This window comes from Triticum urartu, chromosome 6A (genome assembly GCF_056163025.1).
Source record: "Triticum urartu cultivar PI428250 chromosome 6A, HENAU_Tu73, whole genome shotgun sequence".
NCBI classification, from domain to species: domain Eukaryota; kingdom Viridiplantae; phylum Streptophyta; class Magnoliopsida; order Poales; family Poaceae; genus Triticum; species Triticum urartu.
In genome coordinates this window covers 510,520,612-510,545,252 of record NC_141878.1, presented here as the reverse complement: position 1 = coordinate 510,545,252, position 24,641 = coordinate 510,520,612, and the positions used below count along the sequence as shown (strand labels likewise).

Below are 24,641 nucleotides of genomic sequence, written 5' to 3'. Positions count from 1 at the left end.
AAAAGCCTAAGCTTGGGGGAGTACATATTTCCCACCGACATTACATTTATGTTCACACACTCATTGCTAGATGTCGGTGCTCATACTTTTTCATTGTATCATCCATGCTAGTTTATTGCCTTTTTATGCTTTATTCTTATGTGTTTAATAAACCTTAAGAAAAACCAAAAAAAATAGTTGTAGCTTTTAGTTAGTTTACTTTCCATGCTTGTAGTAGTAATTAAAAAGAAAACCCAAAAATATTTCCTGTTCTTCTTTTGCTTATTGGAAGCTTTCCCGTGTAAATAGTTTTATTTCTTTCCTTTTCTTCGGGGGTCGATAGGAGAAGACCATAATTAAATTGTTGAAGTGGCTCTTATATGCATTATTGTTGATCTGACAAAAGAGCCAATATTGCCCTGTCTTCTCCTGTTTATTGAATCCTTGCAGATTCCAGCTTAGTCCAACGCACGTGCACTATTATTATTATTCACATCGTTCGGTCGTGCAAGTGAAAGGCAATTATGACGATATATGATGGACTGACTGAGATGAGAAAAGCTGGTATGAACTCGACCTCTTTTGTTTTTGTAAATATGATTAGTTCATCATTCCTGATTCAGCCTATTATGAATGAACATGTTTGCAATGACAACTAGAGATTATAGTTTCTTGTGCCATGCTTGATTAGCTATGAGTTATAATGGTTTACCTTGCGTGCCAACATGCTATTGAGATGGTTATGATGTGGTATGATAGGGTGGTATCCTCCTCTGAATGATTTAAGTGACTTGACTTGGCGCATGTTCACGCATGTAGTTGAAACAAAATCAACATAGCCTTCACGATATTTATGTTCATGGTGGATTATATCCTACTCATGCTTGCATTCGGTGTTGATTAATTTTAATGCATGTTCATGACTGTTGTCGCTCTCTAGCTGGTCGCTTCCCAATCTTTTGCTAGCCTTCACCCGTACCAAGCGGGAATACTGCTTGTGCATCCAAACTCCTTAAACCCCAAAGTTATTCCACATGAGTCCACTATACCTACCTATATATGGTATCTACCTGCCGTTCCAAGTAATTTTGTATGTGCCAAACTCTAAACCTTCGAATAAATATCATGTTTTATATGCTCGAATAGCTCATGTATCAACTAGGGCTGTCTGCATCTTCCATGTTAGGCGGGTTATTCTCAAGAGGAGTGGACTCCGCTCCTCACTCACGAGATAAATGGCTGGTCAACGGGACGCCCAGTCCCATGCTTTATGCAAACTAAATCAAAATAATTGCAAACAAAACTCCCCCAGGATTGTTGTTAGTTGGAGGCGCTCGTTGTTTCGAGCAAGCCATGGATTGATACTTGTTGGTGGAAGGGGGAGTATAAACTTTACAATTCTGTTTGGGAACCGCCTATAATGTGTGTAGCATGGGAGATATCGCCATCTCTTGGTTGTTATGTTGACAATGAAAGTATACCGCTCAAAATATTATTCACCTCTATTTCAAAACCGAGCTCTGGCACCTCTACAAATCCCTGCTTCCCTCTGCGAAGGGCCTATCTATTTACTTTTATGCTGAGTCATCATCCTCTTATTAAAAAGCACCAGTTGGAGAGCACCACTATCATTTGCATTCATTACTGTTAGTTTACATTGAGTATGACTTGACTGGATCTCTTTTACCATGAATTACAATGTCTAGTCAGTCCTTGGTCTTTAAAGGTGCTCTGCATTTATGTTTTGCGGTCTCAGAAAGGGCTAGCGAGATACCATCTTGTAATATCATATTATGATTGTTTTGAGAAAGTGTTGTCATCTGAGATTTATTATTATTGCTCGCTAGTTGATTATGCCATTGATATGAGTAAACTTGAGACCTAAGCGTTATTGCGAATGTGGTTAGTTATAATCTTTGCTGAAAACTTGAATGCTGGCTTTACATATTTACAACAACAAGAGCAAACAGAGTTTGTAAAAGTTTTTCTTTATCTCTTTCAGTTTATCTCTTTCAGTTTGTCAACTGAATTGCTTGAGGACAAGCAAAGGTTTAAGCTTGGGGGAGTTGATACGTATCCAATGTATCTACTTTTCCAAACACTTTTGCCCCTGTTTTGGACTCTAACTTGCATGATTTGAATGGAACTAACCCGGACTGACGCTATTTTCAGCAGAATTACCATGGTGTTATTTATGTGCAGAAACAAACGTTCTCGGAATGACCTGAAACTTCACGGAGCAACTTTTTGGAAAATATAAAAAATACCTGCAAAATATGAAGTCCAGGGGGCCCACCACCTCTCCACGAGGGTGGGGGGCGCGCCCCCCTACCTCATGGGCCCCCTGTTGCCTCTCCGACTCCAACTCCAACTCTATATATTGTGTTTCAGGGAGAGAAAAATCAGAGAGAAGAATTCATCACGTTTTATGATACAGAGCCGCCGCCAAGCCCTAAAACCTCTTGGGAGGGCTGATCTGGAGTCCGTTCGGGGCTCCGGAGAGGGGAATCCATCGCCATCGTCATCACCAACCATCCTCCATCACCAATTTCATGATGCTCACCGCCGTGCATGAGTAATTCCATCGTAGGCTTGCTGGACAGTGATGGGTTGGATGGGATCTATCATGTAATCGAGTTAGTTTTGTTAGGGTTTGATTCCTAGTATCCACTATGTTCTGAGATTGATGTTGCTATGACTTTGTTATGCTTAATGCTTGTCACTAGGGCCCGAGTGCCATGATTTCAGATCTGAACCTATTATGTTTTCATCAATATATGAGTGTTCTTGATCCCATCTTGCAAGTCTATAGTCACCTATTATGTGTTATGATCCGTTAACCCCGAATGGCAATAATCGGGATACTTACCGGTGATGACCGTAGTTTGAGGAGTTCATGTATTCACTATGTGTTAATGCTTTGTTCCGGTACTCTATTAAAAGGAGGCCTTAATATCCCTTAGTTTCCGTAAGGACCCCGCTGCCACGGGAGGGTAGGAAAAATGATGTCATGCAAGTTCTTTTCCATAAGCACGTATGACTATATTCGGAATACATGCCTACATTATATCAATAAACTGGAACTAGCTCTGTGTCATCCTAGGTTATGACTGTTACATGATGAACCGCATCCGGCATAATTCTCCATCACCGATCCATTGCCTACGAGCTTTCCATATATTGTTCTTCGCTTATTTACTTTCCCGTTGCTATTGCTATCATCACTACAAAATACCAAAAACATCACTTCTACTACTGTTACCTTTTGCTACCGTTAGCACTACTATCATATTACTTTGCTACTAAATACTTTGCTGCAGATATTAAGTTTCCAGGTGTGGTTGAATTGACAACTCAGCTGCTAATACTTGAGAGTATTCTTTGGCTCCCCTTGTGTCGAATCAATAAATTTGGGTTGAATACTTTACCCTCGAAAACTGTTGTGATCCCCTATACTTGTGGGTTATCAACTGGTCACTGGAAGCGGAACTACCCCAAGTAATTGGCGGATAAGAAGGATGGCAAAGTGAACATATGTATATTTGATATACATGTTATTGATGTGTACTTTACTAGTGTTTATAGCAACCCCTCAGTATTTGATACTAGTTCAGTTGCTAAGAATAGTAACTCGAAACGGGAGTTGCAGAATGAACAGAGACTAGTTAAGGGTGAAGTGACGATGTGTATTTGAAATGGTTCCAAGATTGATATGATCATCATCACACACTCCCTATACTTTCGGGATTAGTGTTAAACCTAAAATAAATGTTATTTAGTGTTTGCATTGAGCATGAATATGATTGGATCATGTTTATTGCAATACGGTTATTCATGTAAGTTAGAGAATTATTGTTGTTCTGTTTAGATGAAAAAAACCTTCTATGGTCATACACCCAATGAAAATGGTTTTTTGGATCTCGATCGTGGTGATACACATTTTCATAATATTGAAGCCAAAAGATGCAAAGTTAATAATGATAGTGCAACTTATTTGTGGCGCTGCCGTTTAGGTCATATTGGTGTAAAGCGCATGAAGAAAATCCATGCTGATGGGATTTTGGAATCACTTGATTATGAATCAGTTGATGCTTGCGAACCATGCCTCATGGGCAATATGACTAAGACTCCGTTCTCCGAAACAATGGAGCGAGCAACAGATTTGTTGGAAATCATACATACTGATGTATGTGGTCCGATGAATATTGAGGCTCGCGGCGGGTATTGTTATTTTCTCACCTTCATAGATGATTTAAGCAGATATGGATATATCTAGTTAATGAAACATAAGTTTGAAGCATTTGAAAAGTTCAAAGAATGATCGCAAGTAAAATATTTGAGTTACGAGTTTGGCCTTCAGTTAAAACAATGTGAAATAGTTTCACTACTCACGCCACCTGGAACACCATAGTGTAATGGTGTGTCTGAACGTCATAACCGTACTTTATTAGATATGGTGCGATCTATGATGTCTTCATAGGATAACCAAAAGAAAATGTTGGGTACACCTTCTATCGTAGATGCGAAGGCAAGATATTCATTGGTGAGAATTGATCCTTTCTAGAGAAGGAGTTTCTCCCGAAAGAAGTGAGTGGGAGGAAAGTAGAACTTGATGAGGTAACTGTACCTACTCCCTTATTGGAAATTAGTTCATCACAGAAATCTGTTCGTGTGACTACTACACCAATTAGTGAGGAAGCTAATGATGATGATCATGTAACTTCAGATCAAGTTACTACCGAACCTCATAGGTAAACCAGAGTGAGATCCGCACCAGAGTGGTACGGTAATCCTGTTCCGGAGGTCATGTTACTTGACCATGACGAATCTACGAACTATGAGGAAGCGATGATGAGCCCAGATTCCGTGAAATGGCTTGAGGCCATGAAATCTGAGATGAGATCCATGTATGAGAACAAAGTATGGACTTTGATTAACTTGCCCAATGATCGGCAATCCATTGAGATTAAATGGATCTTCAAGAGGAAGACGGACGCTGATAGTAGTGTTACTATCTACAAAGCTAGAATTATCGCAAAAGGTTTTCGACAAGTTCAAGGTATTGACTACGATGAGATTTTCTCACTCGTATCTATGCTTAAGTCTGTCCGAAACATCTTAGCAATTGCCGCATATTATGAAATCTGGCAAATGGATAAACAAAACTACATTCCTTAAAGGATTTATTAAAGAAGAGTTGTATATGATGCAACCAGAAGGTTTTGTCAATCCTAAAGGTGCTAACAAAATATGCAAGCTCCAGCGATCCATATATGGACTGGTGCAAGCATCTCGAAGTTGGAATATACGCTTTGATAAGTTGACCAAAGCATATAGTTTTATACAGACTTGCGGTGAAGCCTGTATATACAAGAAAGTGAGTGGGAGCACTACAACATTTCTGATAAGTATATGTGAATGACATATTGTTGATCGGAGATAATGTAGAATTATTCTGCAAAGCATAAAGGAGTGTTTGAAAGGAGTTTTTCAAAGAAAGACCTTGGTGAAGCTGCTTACGTATTGAGCATCAAGATCTATAGAGATAGATCAAGACGCTTGATAAGTTTTTCAATGAGTACATACCTTGACAAGATTTTGAAGTAGTTCAAAATGGAACAGTCAAAGAAAGAGTTCTTGCCTGTGTTACAAGGTGTAAAACTGAGTAAGACTCAAAGCCCGACCATGGCAGAAGATAGAAAGAGAATGAAAGTCATTCCCTATGCCTTGGCCATAGGTTCTATAAAATATGCCATGTTGTGTACCAGATCTATTGTATACCCTACACTATTTTTGGCAAGGGAGTACAATAGTGATCTAGGAGTAGATCACTGGACATCAGTCAAAATTATCCTTAGTGGAATAAGGATATGTTTCTCGATTATGGAGGTGACAAAAAGGTTCGTCATAAAGGGTTACGTCGATGTAAATTTTGACACTGATGCAGATGACTCTAAATCTCAATCTGGATACATATTGAAAGTGGGAGCAATTAGCTAGAGTAGCTCCGTGCAGAGCATTGTTGACATAGAAATTTGCAAAATACTTACGGATCTGAATGTGGCAGACTCGTTGACTAAACTTCTCTCACAAGCAAAACATGATCACACCTTAGTACTCTTTGGGTGTTAATCACATAGCGATGTGAACTAGATTATTGACTCTAGTAAAACCTTTGGGTGTTGGTCACATGTCGATGTGAACTATGAGTGTTAATCACATGGTGATGTGAACTATTGGTATTAAATCACATGGCGATGTGAACTAGATTATTGACTCTAGTGCAAGTGGGAGACTGAAGGAAATATGCCCTAGAGGAAATAATAAAGTTATTATTTATTTCCTTACATCATGATAAATGTTTATTATTCATGCTAGAATTGTATTAACCGGAAACATAATACATGTGTGAATACATAGACAAACAGAGTGTCACTAGTATGCCTCTACTTGACTAGCTCGTTGATCAAAGATGGTTATGTTTCCTAACCATAGACATGAGTTGTCATTTGATTAACGAGATCACATCATTAGGAGAATGATGTGATTGACTTGACCCATTCCGTTAGCTTAGCACTTGATCGTTTAGTTTGTTGCTATTGCTTTCTTCATGACTTATACATGTTCCTATGACTATGAGATTATGCAACTCCCGTTTACCGGAGGAACACTTTGTGTGCCACCAAACGTCACAACGTAACTTGGTGATTCTAAAGGTGCTCTACAGGTGTCTCCGAAGGTACTTGTTGGGTTGGCGTATTTCGAGATTAGGATTAGTCACTCTGATTGTCGGAGAGGTATGTTTGGGCCCACTCGGTAATGCACATCACTGTAAGCCTTGCAAGCATTGCAACTAATGAGTTAGTTGCGGGATGATGTATTACGGAACGAGTAAAGAGAGTTGTCGGTAACGAGATTGAACTAGGTATTGAGATACCGACGATCGAATCTCGGGCAAGTAACATACCGATGACAAAGGGAACAACGTATGTTGTTATGCGGTTTGACCGATAAAGATCTTTGTAGAATATGTGGGAGCCAATATGAGCATCCAGGTTCCGCTAGCTATTGGTTATTGACCGGAGACGTGTCTCGGTCATGTCTACATTGTTCTCGAACCCGTAGGGTCCGCACGCTTAAAATTCGATGACGGTTATATTATGAGTTTATGTGTTTTGATGTACCGAAGTTAGTTCGGAGCCCCGAATGAGATAGGGGACATGACGAGGAGTCTCAAAATGGTCGAGACGTAAAGATTGATATGTTGGACGACTATATTCGGACATCGGAAAGGTTCCGAGTGATTCGAGTATTTTTCAGAGTACGGGAGAGTTACGGGAATTCGCCGGGGAGTATATGGGCCTTATTGGGCTTTAGGGGAAAGAGAGAGGAGAGGCTACGCGCCCCCCAATGCCTAGTCCGAATTGGACTAGGGGGAGGGGCTGCGCCCCCTCCTTCCTTCTCTTCTCTCTCCCCTTTCCTTGACTCCTACTACTTGGAAGGGGGGAATCCTACTCCCGGTGGGAGTAGGACTCCTCCTAGGGCGCGCCATAGAGAGGGCCATCCCTCCTCCTCCTCCTCCACTACTTTATATACGGAGGAGGGGGCACCCCATAGACACAATAATTGATCTCTTGATCTCTTAGCCGTGTGCGGTGCCCCCCTCCACCATAATCCACCTCGATCATATCGTAGCGGTGCTTAGGTGAAGCCCTGCGTCGGTAGAACATCATCATCGTCACCACGCCGTCGTGCTGACAAAACTCTCCCTCAACACTCGGCTGGATCAGAGTTCGAGGGACGTCATCGAGTTGAACGTGTGCAGAACTCGGAGGTGCCGTGCGTTCGGTACTTAATCGGTCGGATCGTGAAGACGTACGACTACATCAACCGCGTTGTGCTAATGCTTCCGCTTCCGGTCTACGAGGGTACGTGGACACACTCTCCACTCTCGTTGCTATGCATCACCATGATCTTGCGTGTGCGTAAGAATTTTTTTGAAGTTACTACATTCCCCAACAAAGTCATGCCTGACCGACAGGTGCTACGCTTTGTCATGCTTGGTCGGCAGGTGCTACGCACGACAGATTTTCCAAAGACTTCAAGTTGTATCGGCTGGTGGTACTTGGTAGCATGGTGCTGAGGTGTATCAGTGGCGACCGTGACGTGCGCAGCTATTTGCGCGCAGGGAGGAGGTGCCGTTGGGCGCCGTGGTGGCGTCGATGATAGCTAGACCGAGCAAGGTTGATGCATCAGTACAGTTCTGAAGATGGAGCAGTGGCAGTTGGTGGCGGCGGCCTGTGAGGGCACGCCGGACCAGCGAGACCCATGCCCGGCAGGCATCCTGGATGGGTCCTCAGGTCTTAGATGTTAGGTTTGGCTGCGATGTCTGTTTGGTATTAGGCCCAGGCTATATGTGCCCCTTCATCAACTGGATAGGTGTAGCGACAGTTTGTTGCTTAGACGGCGGCGGCCTCTGAGGGAACGCCGGACCAGCGAGACCCATGCCCGGCAGGCGTCCTGGATGGGTCCTCACGTCTTGGATGTTAGGTTTGGCTACGATGTCTGTTTGGTATTAGGCTCAGGCTATCTGCGCCCCTTAATCAACTGGATAGGTGTAGCGACAGTTTGTTGCTTAGACGGCGGCGGCCTCTGAGGGCACGCCGGACCAGCGAGACCCATGCCCGGCAGGCGTCCTGGATGGGTCCTCAGGTCTTAGATGTTAGGTTTGGCTGCGATGTCTGTTTGGTATTAGGCCCAGACTATCTGCGCCCCTTCATCAACTGGATAGGTATAGCGACAGTTTGTTGCTTAGACGGCGGCGGCCTCTGAGGGTACGCCGGACCAGCGAGACCCATGCCCGGCAGGCGTCCTGAATGGGTCCTAACGTCTTGGATGTTAGGTTTGGCTGCGATGTCTGTTTGGTATTAGGCTCAGACTATCTGCGCCCTTAATCAACTGGATAGATGTAGCGACAGTTTGTTGCTTAGACGGCGGCGGCCTCTGAGGGCACGTCGGACCAGCGAGACCCATGCCTGTCAGGCGTCCTGGATGGGTCCTCAGGTCTTAGATGTTAGGTTTGGCTGCGATGCCTGTTTGGTATTAGGCCCAGCCTATCTGCGCCCCTTCATCAACTGGATAGGTGTAGCGGCAGTTTGTTGCTTAGACGATGGCTTTAGTCTTACTGTGGTATTACTATGTAAGGTCTTGTGAGAATAATTAATAAAGTGGTCGTATGCATCGCCCAGATGCAGAGGCCGGGGGTCATCCTCTTTTTCTAAAAAACAAAGTCACCACACACGTTTTGGTAGTTGATGAGAATGTCTCCTTCTATTAAACACACATCGCCACAAGGTTTGAGATAAATACAAAAAAATGCGAGCAGTGTGAGACTTGAACTCCAGCGACAACAGGGGATACCACGGTGCTCCTATCCACCATCATCATCTGATCTGTTCCAATCCAATTCGTTAGAGGTCCCGATTACACCCATCTGGACGCGACGTGACAGCAACAAAGGCGACTCCGGTTAGAAAAGCCCTACGGTGATCGTGACTCTTTTCTCAGAAGGGTGACGCAGGCATGGACACTGACGAACTGACCATGACATGCACGGACCTACGCGATTTTCCTTTCACTCACAGCCTGATCGAAACTGTGATGTATGTGCTCACATACCATACGGGTCAGGTCAAGCAGCACTGCACTCGGAGACACGGGACGTGACGCCGCTACGCGCCGCTGATGGCTCGCTTTCATGGTGCGTCAGGGGCGACCAAAAAATACGAGCGCCGGGGTCCGTCAGCTCGCGACGACGCACGCGATGCGCCATGCGACGGTCATGGCAGCGACAGGAAGCCGTAGATTATCACGCCGATCACGTACGCAGGCCGCCGTGCCAGGCCACGAGCGGAACCAGAGATAGTGTAGTGTGGCATGCATTCGAAGGCGCTAGCTGTGCGTACGTAGTACACCGCGAGAAGTGAGCAGGCAGGCCAGATCTCGTAGTAATGTAATAATGCCATCATAAATGGAAGCACGTACAATGGCAGATCGCCGTATATATGCAGGGAGGGAGGTTCCACAAGTGTACAGTCCGGATTAAGATTAGTAGCACAACAAAGTGGGTAGGCGGGTTGGGAACGGACAAAAGGAGGGGATCGATTTGAGTTGACAGTGGAAGTCGTCTTGTCCAGCCTACCGACACACGCAGCACAGGAGTCGTCCCTTGAGAAGCGGTGGAGATGCAGCCCCCGACGCGGAATTCAGTTGACATCTTCTTATCGCGTCTTTAAGAGATCTATCCATGGCTTGACCTATGGCTATGCACACCTACGGCAGTTACCACCGCATCTTGCTTCTTCCCAGAGCCAACGACCCAACCAGTATAGATTTCCAATTCTAAAATTCTAGTTCTAGAACCGGAGCGGATCGGCGGTGCCCGGTTGATCGTTCACATTAACGCGATCATGGATACGGAAAGGAAGTCCGGTGACTAGCTTGAACCTCACTTATCGTCGCTCGCTTTACAGTTCACGGTTGGGCATCTAGTGTTGGCGAAAGAGCTAAAGCCCACACGTTACTACACGCAGATCTCGTGACAGCCCACGATCGTGAGTAACCACAACGGAAGCCAGTCCGGCCCGGCTCTGATATTCCCCCGCGCAGATTCCGTTCACCCCAACGCTTTCACATGCATGCACACACACACACACACACACACACACACTTTGATGAGAACTGTATTTCTAGTTGCCATGATGGTAGAGTTTCCGTGTTGGCTCTCCTGTTGTGAGTGCTACCCAGAAACTTTGCGCCTGATAATTATTCACATGCAGACGGACGCTATCTCGGCAACGGAGTGCTCCCCGGCAATCTGCATCCGAAAGCGGGAAACGCAAGAGAGACAAAGACAAGGGAAGCGCACCACCTCGGCATCCCCATAAAATACGCCCCCCGTCACCTTTGACCCCTCCACCTTTCGCCACCACTCCTCCTCCAGTTTCCTCCCTTTTATAAAACAAACAAAAGATCACGACGCACAGCCCGCGCCTCCCGTCCCGAGAGAGCCGAGCAGAGACAAGAAGCAAGATCAAACACACGCCGGCCGGCACGCAGCAACGCCGTCCGCCCGCGCGCGATGGGGAACAGCATTGGGGCGAAGCGGAAGGGGGCCAAGGTGATGCAGCTGGACGGGACGTCCTTCCGGGTGAAGCCGCCGGCGGCGGCGGCCGACGTGCTGCGCGACCACCCGGGCTTCCAGCTGCTGGAGGCGGAGGAGGTCAAGCTGCTGGGCGCGCGGGCGCGGCCCCTGGCGCCCGACGCGCCGCTGCGCCGGGGCCGGCTCTACTTCCTCGTCGCGCTCCCGCGCCGCCCCGCCGCGGGGCCGCCGCGCAGGGCATGGTCGGGCAACCTCCGCGTCGGCGCGCGCGAGCGGCTCGAGTCGCTCATGCTCGCCCGCCGCTCCACCTCCGACCTCTCCTCCTTCCAGGGCGTCGCCTCCGCCTCCGCCCCCGCCTCCCCGCTCTTCGCGGGAGCGGGAGGCGGCGCAGGCACCCCCGTGCGGCTCAGGATGCGGCTCCCCAAGGCGCAGGTGGAGAAGCTGATGGGGGAGAGCCGGGACGCGGCGGAGGCGGCGGCCAAGATCATGGAGCTGTGCGCCGCGGTGGGCGACGGCGGCGGCTGCGGCGCCAAGGTGACGCCCGAGCGGCCGCCCGGGATCCTGCGCAGCCCGCGGTTCGCGGCCACGCCCGAGTGGGGCTCCGGCTTCATGCTCCCCAAGCCGGCGCCCGGCGCGCCGCCCAAGACGCCGCAGCGGTGGGCCTCGCTGCCCCGCGCCAAGGAGGAGGTAACCACCATTACTGATTGATTACTGCTCCTACTACCCTTCAAATCAATCAATTAGGCCCATCCATTCTCCACGTGCATTGCATCACTGCGTGTCCCCTTGTGCGCACTGCGTGATACTACATGAATTATATTCGTTCCACAGAACTCTGAACAAGATCTGCATTTTTACTTGCTACTCCAACTTGAGTTGAGATGCACAACCAAAAAGTCAAGCACATGTATATAGTACTGTAGAATTTGTGTTATAGAAGAAGAAACAAAAATCTTGGCCGGCAATGCGTAGTATACTACTCTGTCCGTCCGGAAATACTCATTGGATAAATGAATAAAAACGCATATATCTAAAACTAAAATGCGTCTAGATACATCAATTTATTCAGATGAAGAGAGTACGTTAGATTATAGTACTCCCTCTGTTCACTTTTATAAGTCGGTTCACACAAGTGAAATTGTATTATTTTGCATACTGTCTGAAACATCTACAAAGCCTTATAAAAGTGAACAGAAGGAGTAGTAGAATTCTTGGGCTTTGTTCGGTTTGTGCGTTGGTTACCGCAGTAGAAAAGCAGCCACTAACCACTAGTGCAAGGTTAGCGAAGCTGCCGAATGTCAGATGAGATGCCGCGTACAGTAGAGCGGCAAGAAGAGTTTTCTTTCTTGTATACTGCTGTCTGCAGAGAACATGTACCCTGTCTCAGTGGCGCACTACACCTGGGAAACCCTTCTCCGCTCATTGCGGGAAACAACCTACACAGCAAGCAGAGCACAACTTTCGTGCGGGTTTCCTTTTCACACACCAGTACTATCATTTAACAACTGGAGTTAGTAACCGTCACAATAATAATAAAAAAGAAACAAAAACAAATTAGAGTTAGTAGAACGAGACAAAAAAAAAGAAATAAGTTGATGCTGCCCATCGTTTTTGTTTCTTGTTTCTAAACTCTCTTGTGGAGTTGTGGTGTTGTGTTGAACCCAGACCCACAAGTTTTACTTTGAGCGTCGATACGTAACGGGATCCGTAGACAAATCTGTGTAACAATTGTTGCCTTTTCTGGAGTCTAATCTTGTCTCCATTTCCATGTTTCAGAAGCGTGCGAGGTTCGTGGCGTTGCCGGACGAGCTGATCGCATGACCGACATTTCGCTCGACGGAGACGAGTTAACACATCCATCCTGCTGTCCCAGCCATGCTTGCTGATTGTCAGGCCAGGAGATAGGGAGTTATAAACCTATCTTCAGGCTGTTAGAGATACCGTTTCGAAAGAAAAAAAGGCTATTAGAGATACATGCTTGGATCATCATTCTCTTGCCAACAAAAACTATGGTTTGAAGACGAGAAGCCGCCGAATGGCTTCCAATTCACCTTGATTTCGCATATCAGTAGCGTGTTTCTGGACTCTGTGTTCTCCCTTGTGTGTTTTCTTGTTAGTTCCTCTCTGGTGGTTTTATTATTAGTCCACCATGCCATGTCGTGAATGCTCTGTCTCTGTGCGAACCAATTGTCTCAGTCAACTGCGTGTGCATGATTTCAGACTGATTTGGAAGATGCCAACCTGCAGATTGATTTGGCAGATGCCAACCTGCTGCAGTTTGCTTCAGGCAGCTTCTCTGAATTATCCGCATTCATTCATTCGATCCCTGCATGATTCTGGAAGGGGGTTGTGCGGGTTAGTGGCGCGTGATAATGGACCGTCGCGTTGAACCGGTGGATTATGTTTGCTTATACTAAGAATTATTATTGGGAGCTGTTGCTCAACCGCATTCCTCGGCACATGCAAGTGCTGTTTACAAAATCATAAGTACACGTTTGCTGCGTCGTCAGTGTTTCTTCCTTGTTTTTTCAGATGGTGATGAAAGGCTTGGTTAGCGCCGGGCTTCGTGTCGAGTCGCAAGTGTTTTTAGTGGTTTCTTAATTGATCCAGATTTGGATAATGGTGCTGCATCCAATCATAAGAAACCTGCACATGTTACGCGATCTGAACTACCGTCTTATATAGTACTCTTATATCTATGGTGTGAGAAAGTCAGATCAGAAGAACATGCAGGTATACCTTCTGAATCTGAGAGAATCGTTCGTTGGCAGCGTGTGGACTCTGAGATAACTCCATATTCTTTGAGCTTGAACAGTAAACTTACTGGCTGCCCCTACAATGCATCGTCCGTTACCGCGGGAGAGTGTGTTGTGTGTAGAGCAGATCAGATCAGATCAGATGGCCAACTTCCAGCATGACCGGGGGGCATCATGTCCATGGGTCTCTCCACAGTTGCTTGGCCAGTGGTCGTAGTCCAGAATGGGAGTTGGCTTCCCTATCGTAAGGGCACCTCCAATATAGTCCTGGCTAGGGTTTCCGGGGAGCCGACGATCGGGCTCGTTTCCCCGCTGGGTCAGGAGGAGTGGCCCAGCCTTCTAGGAATTGGGTTGGGGGGCCCATCAGCAATCCAGCCCGCGTCTTGGCCTGTGGGGGTGCAGGGACGTCCCTCCGTGCTTGGGCCTGACCAGCCTGGCCCGGTGGCCTGCTGTGAGCCTGCGCTTAGGCCCGGGCCCAGTGCGGAGGAGGCTGAGCGGTCGGCCGCCCCTATTAATAGGTGGCTGTGGGTGCCAAAAGGAACCCTAGATCTGTCTCTAGGGTTTCCTGCATCCCACTCTCAGGTTCGGCGCTTCGGGCACCTTGCCCGTCGTCTCCTACATTCTGCCCCTCCCCCACCTCTTTCCTGCTCGTTCGCCACTGTTGTGAGGATGGGCTCCCGCCGCGGCAACAAGCCTCCCATGTCGCCTCCGATCCCGGCGGCGGATCGACAGCGCGAGCACGAGCTGCGGGCGAAGGCGCTCTCCAAGGCGTCGGCGAAGGCCGCAGGGGACGGGGGCTGGGGGCCGCCGCCTCCATGGTGTCTTGCGGAGCAAGAGCGGAAGCAGCAAGAGGACCGCGAGCGCAAGAAGAAGAAGAAGAAGAAGAAGAAGGAGGAGGAGGAATATCGGCGCCGTGGGCTGGAGCAGAAGAAAGAGCTCAAGAGGAAGGAGTCTCAGCTCCCTCCGGGCGGTGAGCGGAGCGGGGATCCGGTGGCCAAGAAGCAGAAGCAAAAGGGGGGGCCGTCGGCTTCGAAGGGTTCGGCTGACGCTCCGATCCCAGTGGAGGAGGCTGACGGGCCGGAGTGCTTCAAGTGCGGTAGGGTGGGGCATTACCAAAATATGTGCCACTTCAAGCCCCTGTGCGTTGTCTGCCACGAGGAAGGTCACGCGTCAGCGTACTGCCCCACGCGGGGGCGGCCTCTTCTGCTACAGATCATGGGCAACGCCATCCCTGGAGAGGGCTTCTTCTGCCTCCCTTTCATGGAGACGGAGGGCGAGGAGGTCCAGGCCCCGCTGGTGGCGGATGCGGCGATCATCTCGGCGGCGCCCGGCACGCTGTCGATCCCCATCTTGGAGGCGGAGCTCCCTCACCTCTTCGAGGGGGTGTGGGATTGGCAGGTGACGGCCATCGGCGTCGACCAGTTCTCGGTCGTCTTCCCCAACAAGGCCATGCTGCGGATGGCGACCCGCAGCGGCAAGCTCTACCTCTCCCTCAATGACATCATGGCGGATATCAAGGAACTGAGCCAGGAGGAACCCAAGGCCGAGATCATGCCGGACGTGTGGGTCAAGTTGTGGGGTGTGCCGCCCAAGCACCGCCGCGTGGACCGCCTCATGGCAGGGACGGTGATGATTGGGCGTCCAATGGAGGTGGATCAGGCGTCGTTGCCGGGGCGTGGCCCAGTCCGGATGCGCTTCGCGTGTCGATCGCCGGCCAAGCTCAAGGGCTACGTCCAAGTGTGGTTCAACAGCGAGGGCTTCACCATTCGTCTGGAGGCCGAGGTGGGTGATCTACAGGGTGCGGCGCCCCCTCCCCCTCCACCAGCCAGCATGGACAAGGGACCAAATGACAAAGACAAGGACCACGACGTGAGCATGGGGAATGACTCCATTGACACCGCCAGTTGGGACAAGCTTGGCCTCAAGGACAAGGACCCCCAGGACGCGCCCCCGGCGGCGGGCGCTGCGAAGGACTAGGAGGAACGGCAAGTGGTGGTGGGCAGCAACGAGATGGGTCTCAACCAGTACGGCTCCAACATGACGCTGGGCCTCGACATCGACAAGGGGGTCTCGGCGTCCTGCGACTCGGAGGGTCGCTCGATGCTCGTCTCCCCGGTGGCTGCGGTGGTGGGTGAGCCTCGAGCTGCCACGGCGCGCTCACCCAAGGCGGTGACTGGCCTCGGTGGCGGTGGGACGAGGCTCCACAAGAAGCCGTCAGGCCGCAAGACTCCTTTGGTGGCGCCGGTGAGCCCTCCCTCAGGCCATGCGGGCACGCCTGCTCCGCAGCGGCCGGTGGTGATGGCGCTGGCCTCTCCTGGGGGTCCAACTGGTGGCACCTTGTCGGTCATCTCCCCTCCAGCTTCTGACGCGCTCCGCGCGGAGGTGGCCAAGGTGGCGCCCATTTCAACGGCCAAGCGCTCCAAGGCGGTGGTGGCGTCCACGGTGACGCAGGAGCGGGTGAGCTCCCGCCCGAAGGGCGCCAAGGGCAACCTCCCAGCCCTCCAACGCGCCCAACTCCTGCAGGCCCAGAAGAACCTGGAAACCGAAGGTAACCCCATGCCCCACTTTATGATCTTTGATGAATATTCTGATGAGTGCTTGGGGGTATCTTAGAAGATAGTGGGGTGATGATGTCTGACGAGGCGGAAGCGCGCGAAGTGCTCTCTCTTATTCGTGCTAAGGAAATCACGCAGGCCGCGCTAGCTCAGGCAGCGCTGGCCCGCGCTGCGCCAGCACCAGAAGAAGCAGGGGCTTCTCTGGTGACTGTTACGCGGCCCGATCAGGAGGACATAGCAGCAGGGGTTGCGCCGTCCACCTCCAACCGTCGTCCTGCCAAGACACGGCGCGTGGCCAACGCGGTGACCGCTCGCGGTATCCGCCTCCGCAATCGCATTGTCTAATGCGGTACATATTCTGGAACATCCGAGGCTTCGGCCACGCTGGGAGGCGGACCCAGTTAAAAGAGTTCATTCGGAACGAGGCGATCGACGTAGTTGGCCTGCAGAAAACTATCAAGGCCGATTTCAATCATCGGGACCTGCTAGCTGTCGATCCGCTGGAGCGTTTTGTTTGGCATTGGGTGCCGGCGGTCGGGCACTCGGGAGGCATGTTCCTAGGCATCAACCTAGTTTGCTTCGAGGTGGTGGCGTGGGATGTCGGTCATTTCTTCCTGTCGGCCCACGTGCGCCACCGCACAACTCTCCAAGAGTGGGAGGTGAATGTGGTTTACGGCCCGGCCGACCACTCGCTCTCGCTGGAGTTCTTGGGAGAACTCCAGGCGAAGGTTGCGTCTGTGGGCACGTGAAATTTTCCTCTGCTAGTGGGAGGGGATTTCAACTTAATTCGCTCGGGAGCGGATAAAAACAACGGTATTATTAATTGGACAAGGGTGTCCATGTTTAATAATGCAATCGCAGCCATGGCCCTTAGGGAAGTGGCTCGCGTGGGGGCACGCTACACCTGGACCAACAAACAACTAACGCCGGTGCGGTCGGTCTTGGACAGGGTTTTCATGTCCTCGGAGTGGGAGGTGTTGTTTCCCTTGTGCTCTTTGCATGCCGAAACGAGGATAGGGTCGGACCACGTCCCCCTCATCCTCTCCTTGGGGGAGGAAAGGTTAAAACGCAGCCCTCGTTTTTTCTTCGAAACCGCGTGGTTAGAGTCTCTGGACTTTGAGCAAATCTTCCTTTCGAAATGGGAGAATTGCGTCGCCCGGGTCGGGCGCGCGCGCGGGCCGATGGAGTTCTAGATTGCTGCAGGAGCGGGCTTGCGTGTGGCCCTCAAAGGGTGGGGGGCTAACCAGGGGCGCGAAGATAAGCTGCTTCGATCGCGTTTGACCGCGGAGCTCGCTCAGATGGATGCTGTGGCGGATGTGCAGACCTTCTCGGAGCAAGACTGGGCTCAGCGCTACGCGCTTGAGGCCCAGGTCGAGTCCCTCCTTAGAGCTGAGGAGGAGTACTGGCGTAGACGCGGTGGTATCAAGTGGACGCTCAAGGGTGACACGAACACTCAATATTTTCACGCCTATGCTAATGGCCGTCGCCGCAAATGCGCCATTTTGCGCTTGCAATCTGAGCAGGGGCTCCTTTTGCGGCAAAAGGATATCGTCCGTCACATTTACGAGTTCTACATCCAACTTATGGGTTCCAGGGAGGAATCCCGCGCCCGGCTTAGGGCGGATGTGTGGGACCCTGCGTTGCGGGTCACGGACGATGAAAACGAGGGCCTGGGATTGGCCTTCACCCTGGAGGAGATTGACAAGGCGACCCTTGGCATGAAATCCAACACCGCACCCGGGCCGGATGGGTGGCCGGTGGCGATGTTCAAAAGGTTTTGGCAAGTGCTCAAAGGGCCTATTTTTGACGTTTGCAATGGTTTTATGCGGGGTACGGTAGATATCTCTCGCCTAAACTTTGGGGTTCTCTCTCTGATCCCCAAAGTTCCGGGAGCGGATCATATTAGGCTCTTTCGTCCCATAGCGTTGATTAATGTTCCGTTTAAAATTTGTGCTAAGGCTTGTTCGACTCGCTTGTCTCCGATAGCTCACCTATTATTAGTAGGAACCAATCGGCTTTTATTTGGGGGCGCAACATCTTAGAGGGGCCGTTGGCCCTCCAGGAGATTGTGCACTCCCTAAAACGCGCTCGCCAGCCCGCAATTCTCCTGAAGCTAGACTTTGAGAAGGCGTACGATCGCGTGAACTGGGAGTTTCTCTGTCAGGTCCTCCTGGACCGGGGATTCTCGTCGGTTTGGGTTCATCGCATGATGCAGTTGGTCTCGGGGGGCCAAACGGCGATTGCGGTGAACGGAGAAGTAGGGAACTTCTTCCGCAACAAGCATGGGCTGCGTCAGGGGGACCCAGCCTCGTCGTTGCTGTTTAATTTTGTAGCGGACGCCTTGGGCGCCATGCTCGACAGAGCTCGTTTGGCTGGCCACATCAGGGGAGTGGTGGACAACCTGATCCCGGGGGGAGTGTCACACCTGCAATACGCGGATGACACACTCCTCCTCTTTGAGCCCGACACACACAGTATCGCATCGGTCAAGGCCATTCTGTTGTGTTTTGAACTCATGTCGGGGCTTAAAATCAACTTCCACAAGTGTGAAGTGGTGTCCATGGGGATGGATGCGGCCGAAAGTCAGCGGGTAGCCAACTTGCTTAACTGCAAACTTGGCCAGTTTCCGTTCACTTACCTCGGCCTCCCGATCGCGGCGAAGAAATGTTCGATCGCTGATTGGGAACCTCTCACCTCCAAGGTAGCGGGCAGGGTGTGTCCGTGGAGAGGTAGATTTATGTCTTCAGGGGCTAGACTAATCTTAACCAACTCCAGCCTCTCATCCTTACCTATGTTCGCCATGGGTTTGTTCTTGCTGGCGGATGGGGTACACACTAAGTTGGATACCCCGTGGTCCTGTTTCTTTTGGGAAGGAGCGGGACCCAAATGGAAATACCATATGGTCAAATGGCAGGCCGTATGTAGACCTAAAGCCCAGGGGGGGCCTTGGGATCATCAACTCCAAGCTGATGAATATTGCACTCATGTACAAATGGATCTGGAAGATGTCTCAGGGTGAGACTGGCCTCTGGATCGATCTCCTCCGTGCGAAATACTTCCTGAACGGGAATTTCTTCGAGGCGGCCTCTCGTGGGTCCCCCTTCTGGAACTCCATTCAAGCCCTAAAACCCTTCTTCGCCAGGGGAGCGAAGTTTGGGGTTAACAACGGGCGCTCCACGCGGTTTTGGCTAGACCTTTGGATTGGCCACCAACCCCTATGGTCGGAGTTTCGCCAACTCTACTCCATTGCAGTCGAGCCCAACCAACTGGTTGCTACGGCTCTTAGCTCCTCCCCACCCTACATCAACTTCAGAAGAGAATTATTGGGGACGGAAATGGAGGAGTGGGACCGCCTTCGGGATTTGATCGCCGATGTTCGCCTGTCGGACTCCGCGGACACGGTCTCTTGGAGACTTTCGGGCTCTGGCAAATTCACTGTCAATTCCCTATACAGAGAGCTTACCCGCGGCCAGGTCCCTTCGGCTGCCAAGGGGCTTTGGAAGGCCAAAATCCCTCTCAAGATCAAGGTCTTCCTCTGGCAGCTACGCCAAGTTCGCCTGCCTACCTCTATCAACCTTGCTAAGCGCAACGGCCCCGCCTCCGGCCCTTGTGCTCTGTGTGGGGTTCCAGAAGATCCTGACCACGCTTTCTTCCAGTGCTCTTTGGCGCGCTTTGCCTGGAGCGCGGTCCGTGAGGCCGCGGGGGTGGATTGGGATCCCCGCTCCCGAGCCGCGCTAGTGTCTTCTTTGTCATTGGTTCTTGGCCCGGCTCGTCGAGTCATGTGGACGTGTGCGGCGGCCATGTTATGGGCTATCTGGCATATTCGTAACAAGTTTACTATTGAGGGCGTATTTCCCTCGCATCCCGCTGACGTTATCTTCAAATGCATCATTTTCTTGCAGCAATGGGCACCGCTGGGCAGACAACAGGACTCTGATCTTCATTGCCAAGCTCTTTGCCGTCTTCGCTTAGTTTACGCCGAGTCCCGCGCTCCGTCGTCCGCGCCGTCTGCTGTCGCATAGGGATGGATAGCCCCTTTTGGTTGTAGTTTCAGCCGAGCCTGCATGCTTGTTTTGCTAGGCCGGCCGTGCCTTGTAACGTACTTTATTCCTCCTCCGGTTCCTGTTTTCCAAGACCTGCTCGTCTTATGTTTGGTGCCGTGTGTTGGTCATGTGGTTGTCATACGCTGCCTATGTTGTGGGATTTATTAATTTAAAGCCGGACGTCCCTGACGTCTATGTTCTAAAAAATGAACGCCCCTACTATGCGCGGGCACGGCCGAACGTGTCTCCACAGCGTTCCAACAATCCAACACAGTGCTCTCCAACCACTCCGTCCCCAATAGGAAGGCGATGGCCTCCCTCACGTTGCTCACCTCTTGGGCCATCTGGAACGCACGTGATGCAAGGGTGTTCCCTCACAAAGGTGCCCCGCCATTTGTAATTCTAGCTGTCATCAAAGGGGAGGCGACACTTTGGGTCGCCGCCGCCCACCGGTGCTAAGAAGTTGAGTTCAATAATGCCGGGAGAGTAGTCCCTTTGTAAGGCGGTGTTCTGTGCTGTAATCCCTCAAACTCTATCTTCTCTCTTATTTAATATATGAGGCAAATCTTTTGCCTCCTTAAAAAAATCCAATACAGTCTCATAGCCCCCCTCCCCCAATTCGGACAAAATTTAGACACGTCTAATATATATTACATGAAACTACCCCAAATTAAACCTAAACTAAATAGCGGACAGTGACCTTGTAGGCATGACCTCTAAGGCCAGTCAAACCGCTGTCATTTTCGCCATTGTCGTCACCTCCGTAGTCCCGTCGCTTGGGTAAGCCAGGGAAACCACGGCAACGCACTCGCGTCGGATCCGCTGTGTGTCCTGTTCTGCCTTGACCCACGCCATGTCCTCACAAGTGGCTCACTCTGACCTACGGGGAACTCCAACATGCCGACACATTTTGTCCGTGCGCGCCCGTTTGGGTCGGAACGGACAAAGAAAAACAGCACATCTTGTCCATCGTAGCACCTCCACGGCTACGCCACCCCCTCGCTTCCACGGCCACCGGCCTCGCTCTAAGCCTATCGGCCTCGCTCCATTGTCGCCTCCACTTTGATAGGCATGCTACCTGTACGCGAAAGAGGTGTGGGGCTCTTCACCGGTCGCACACCCGCAAGGTGTTCGACGTTTTATCCGCAAGGTACCATGGATAGTGGGAGGAGAGTTCTTCTTCAATAACTTCATCGTCGGACGATGAGGATTTTGTGGTCGCGACTATGGTCTTCAGCGACCACATTTCTAGGCAGTGGCTGAGGTTTAAGGGATCGATCCTGGGACATGCTCCGGCATTGAATCGCAACATAGGGAGCGGCCATTTCCTACTCTTCGCCAACAACTTCCAGTGCGCGTCCCCACTCTACAATCCCGAGCTTTTCCGGCGCCGCTTCTGGATGGCAAGACATGTGGTCGAATGTATCCGGGAGGGAGTGATGGAGTACGATGACTATTTCATATGTAAGGAGGATGCTCTTGGAAAGGTTGGCTTCTCCTCTTATCAAAATGCATTGTAGTTATTCGGTTGCTTGCATACGGAATTCCCGGTGATCTTGTTGATGAGTATGCCCGCATGAGTGAGCCTACATGCCTTGCATCATTGTACAAGTTCTGTAAGGCTGTGGTAGCAGTGTTTGGCCCGGAGTACCTGAGAGGGACAAATGTTGTGGACAGAACCCGATTGTTGGCAATCAATGAAGAGAGAGGCTTCCCGGGAATACTTGGTAGCATAGATTTTATGCACTAAAGTGGAAGAACTGCCCACTGCTTGGCAAGGGCGATATAAGGGGCATATTAAATGTTGCACAGTTATACTTGAAGCTCTGGCTTCACAAGATCTCTAGTTTGACACTCTTTTCTTGACATGGTTGGTTCTCACAATGACATCAACATGCTTCAGTTCTCTCCGGCGTTCGGAGGACTTGCAGAAGGCAACTGCCCAGAGGTCAACTTTGAGATCAATGACCATCACTACAACAAGAGATCCTACCTAGCATGGTATATATCCTCAGTGGTCAACTCTTGTGAAGACAATCTCCAATCCGGTAAGAGAGAAGAGGGCTATAGGTTTTCCCAAGAAAAAGAGGGTGCTAGGAAGGATGTGGAGCGTGTTTTGGTGTGCTTCAATCTCGATGGGCTATCGTTTGGTGCTCTGCTAGAACATGGAGCACCAAGAAGATGTGGAAGGTGATGACTGCTTGTGTCATCATGCACAACATTATCATAGAGGATGAGCACGAGGACCAATTTTTCGACCAAGAGTTTCAGTTTTAGGGTGAAAATGTTGTGCCTGAGCATGGACGGGCAACGCTTGCAGAGTTCGCCCAATTTCATCATGAAATGTGTGATTGGGAAACTCATATTCAACTTCAAAATGATTTGGTTGAGAATATGTGGACTCACCTTGGAAACCAATAGATCTAACCGGTCCTTTTCTTCAATGTATTTGTGACAATTTAAATTTCATTTGGCTTGTAAACTATGAGATTTTTGTTTGGTCCTAAGCTATTCATTATTGTAATACAAAAACTATGTGATTTAAAGTTTGGGTAATGTTTAGATTTGTATGCTACAATTGTGTAAATATGGCCGCATACCGGCCCGCGGATGAAATGCGTCGGCTGGTTTGACGCACTGGCCAACAAAGCAAGGAAGGGGCCGGCCGCCGCCCCTATGGTCGACCCAAATGGAGAAAAAATGTGTTGGGGAACGTAGTAATTTCAAAAAAAATCTACGCACACGCAAGATCATGGTGATACATAGCAACGAGAGGGGAGAGTGTCGTTCACGTACCCTCGTAGACCGTTAAGCGGAAGCGTTATGACAATGTGGTTGATGTAGTCGTACGTCTTCACGATCGACCGATCCTCAGTACCGAACGTACGGCACCTCCGCGTTCAGCACACGTTCAGCTCGGTGACGTCCCGCGAACTCATGATCTAGTAGAGCTCGGGGAAGAGTTTCGTCAGCACGACGGCGTGGTGACGATGTTGATGAAGCTACCGTTGCAGGGCTTCGCCTAAGCACCGCTACAGTATGACTGAGGTGGATTATTGTGGAGGGGGGCACCGCACACCGCTGGGAGAGATCAATGATCAACTTGTGTGTCTAGAGGTGCCCCCTTGACCCCATATATAAAGGAGCATAGGGGGAGGCCCGCCGGCCCTAGAGGGTGCGCCACCATAATCCACCTCGGTCATACTGTAGCGGTGTTTAGGCAAAGCCCTGCTGCGGTAGCTTCATCAACATCGTCACCACACCGTCGTGCTGACGAAACTCTTCCCCGAGCTCTATTGGATCGTGAGTTCGCGGGACGTCACCGAGTTGAACGTGTGCTAAACGCGGAGGTGCCGTACGTTCGGTACTGAGGATCGGTCGATCATGAAGACGTATGACTACATCAACCGCGTTGTCATAACGCTTCCGCTTAACGGTCTACGAGGGTACGTGGACGACACTCTCCCCTCTCGTTGCTATGCATCACCATGATCCTGCGTGTGCGTAGGAAAATTTTGAAATTACTACGTTTCCCAACAGTGGTATCAGAGCCAGGTTTTATGCGTAGATGTTATATGCACGAGTAGAACACAAGTGAGTTGTGGGCGATACAAGTCATACTGCTTACCAGCATGTCATACTTTGGTTCGACGATATTGTTGGATGAAGCGGCCCGGACCGACATTACGCGTACGGTTACGCGAGACTGGTTCTACCGACATGCTTTGCACATAGGTGGCTGACGGGTGTTAGTTTCTCCAATTTTAGTTGAACCGAGTGTGGCTACGTCCGTCCTTGAGAAGGTTAAAACATCACTAACTTGACGAACTATTGTTGTGGTTTTGATGCGTAGGTAAGAACGGTTCTTGCTCAGCCCGTAGCAACCACGTAAAACTTGCAACAACAAAGTAGAGGACGTCTAACTTGTTTTTGCAGGGCATGTTGTGATGTGATATGTTCAAGACATGATGCTAAATTTTATTGTATGAGATGATCATGTTTTGTAACGGAGTTATCGGCAACTGGCAGGAGCCATATGGTTGTCGCTTTATTGTATGCAATGCAATCGCCCTGTAATTGCTTTACTTTATCACTAAGCGGTAGCGATAGTCGTAGAAGCAATAGTTGGCGAGACGGCAACGATGCT

At 50.0% G+C, this 24,641-nt stretch overlaps 2 protein-coding genes across 2 annotated transcripts; both read left to right on the top strand.

Moving 5' to 3' along the window:
- Positions 1-10,760: 10,760 nt before the first annotated feature.
- Positions 10,761-13,380, top strand: LOC147965979 (uncharacterized protein At1g66480-like). The gene is made up of 2 exons (XM_087528547.1): positions 10,761-11,827; positions 12,917-13,380. The coding sequence occupies exons 1-2, from the start codon at positions 11,120-11,122 to the stop codon at positions 12,959-12,961; spliced, it is 753 nt and encodes a 250-aa protein (XP_087384673.1). The 5' UTR covers positions 10,761-11,119; the 3' UTR covers positions 12,962-13,380.
- A 4,369-nt stretch (positions 13,381-17,749) lies between these two features.
- On the top strand, positions 17,750-20,473 carry LOC147965978 (uncharacterized). The gene is made up of 4 exons (XM_087530675.1): positions 17,750-18,281; positions 18,410-19,152; positions 19,466-20,206; positions 20,354-20,473. The coding sequence occupies exons 1-4, from the start codon at positions 17,750-17,752 to the stop codon at positions 20,471-20,473; spliced, it is 2,136 nt and encodes a 711-aa protein (XP_087386801.1).
- Positions 20,474-24,641: the final 4,168 nt, after the last annotated feature.

Coding starts and splice junctions, on each gene's coding strand:
- LOC147965979 (XM_087528547.1), top strand. CDS start 11,120: ATGGGGAACAGCATTGGGGCGAAGCGGAAGGGGGCCAAGGTGATGCAG. Junction 11,828..12,916: donor TGCCCCGCGCCAAGGAGGAG/GTAACCACCATT, acceptor TCCATGTTTCAG/AAGCGTGCGAGGTTCGTGGC.
- LOC147965978 (XM_087530675.1), top strand. CDS start 17,750: ATGGATGCTGTGGCGGATGTGCAGACCTTCTCGGAGCAAGACTGGGCT. Junction 18,282..18,409: donor TTGCAATGGTTTTATGCGGG/GTACGGTAGATA, acceptor ATTTGTGCTAAG/GCTTGTTCGACTCGCTTGTC. Junction 20,207..20,353: donor TAGTGTCTTCTTTGTCATTG/GTTCTTGGCCCG, acceptor ATTTTCTTGCAG/CAATGGGCACCGCTGGGCAG.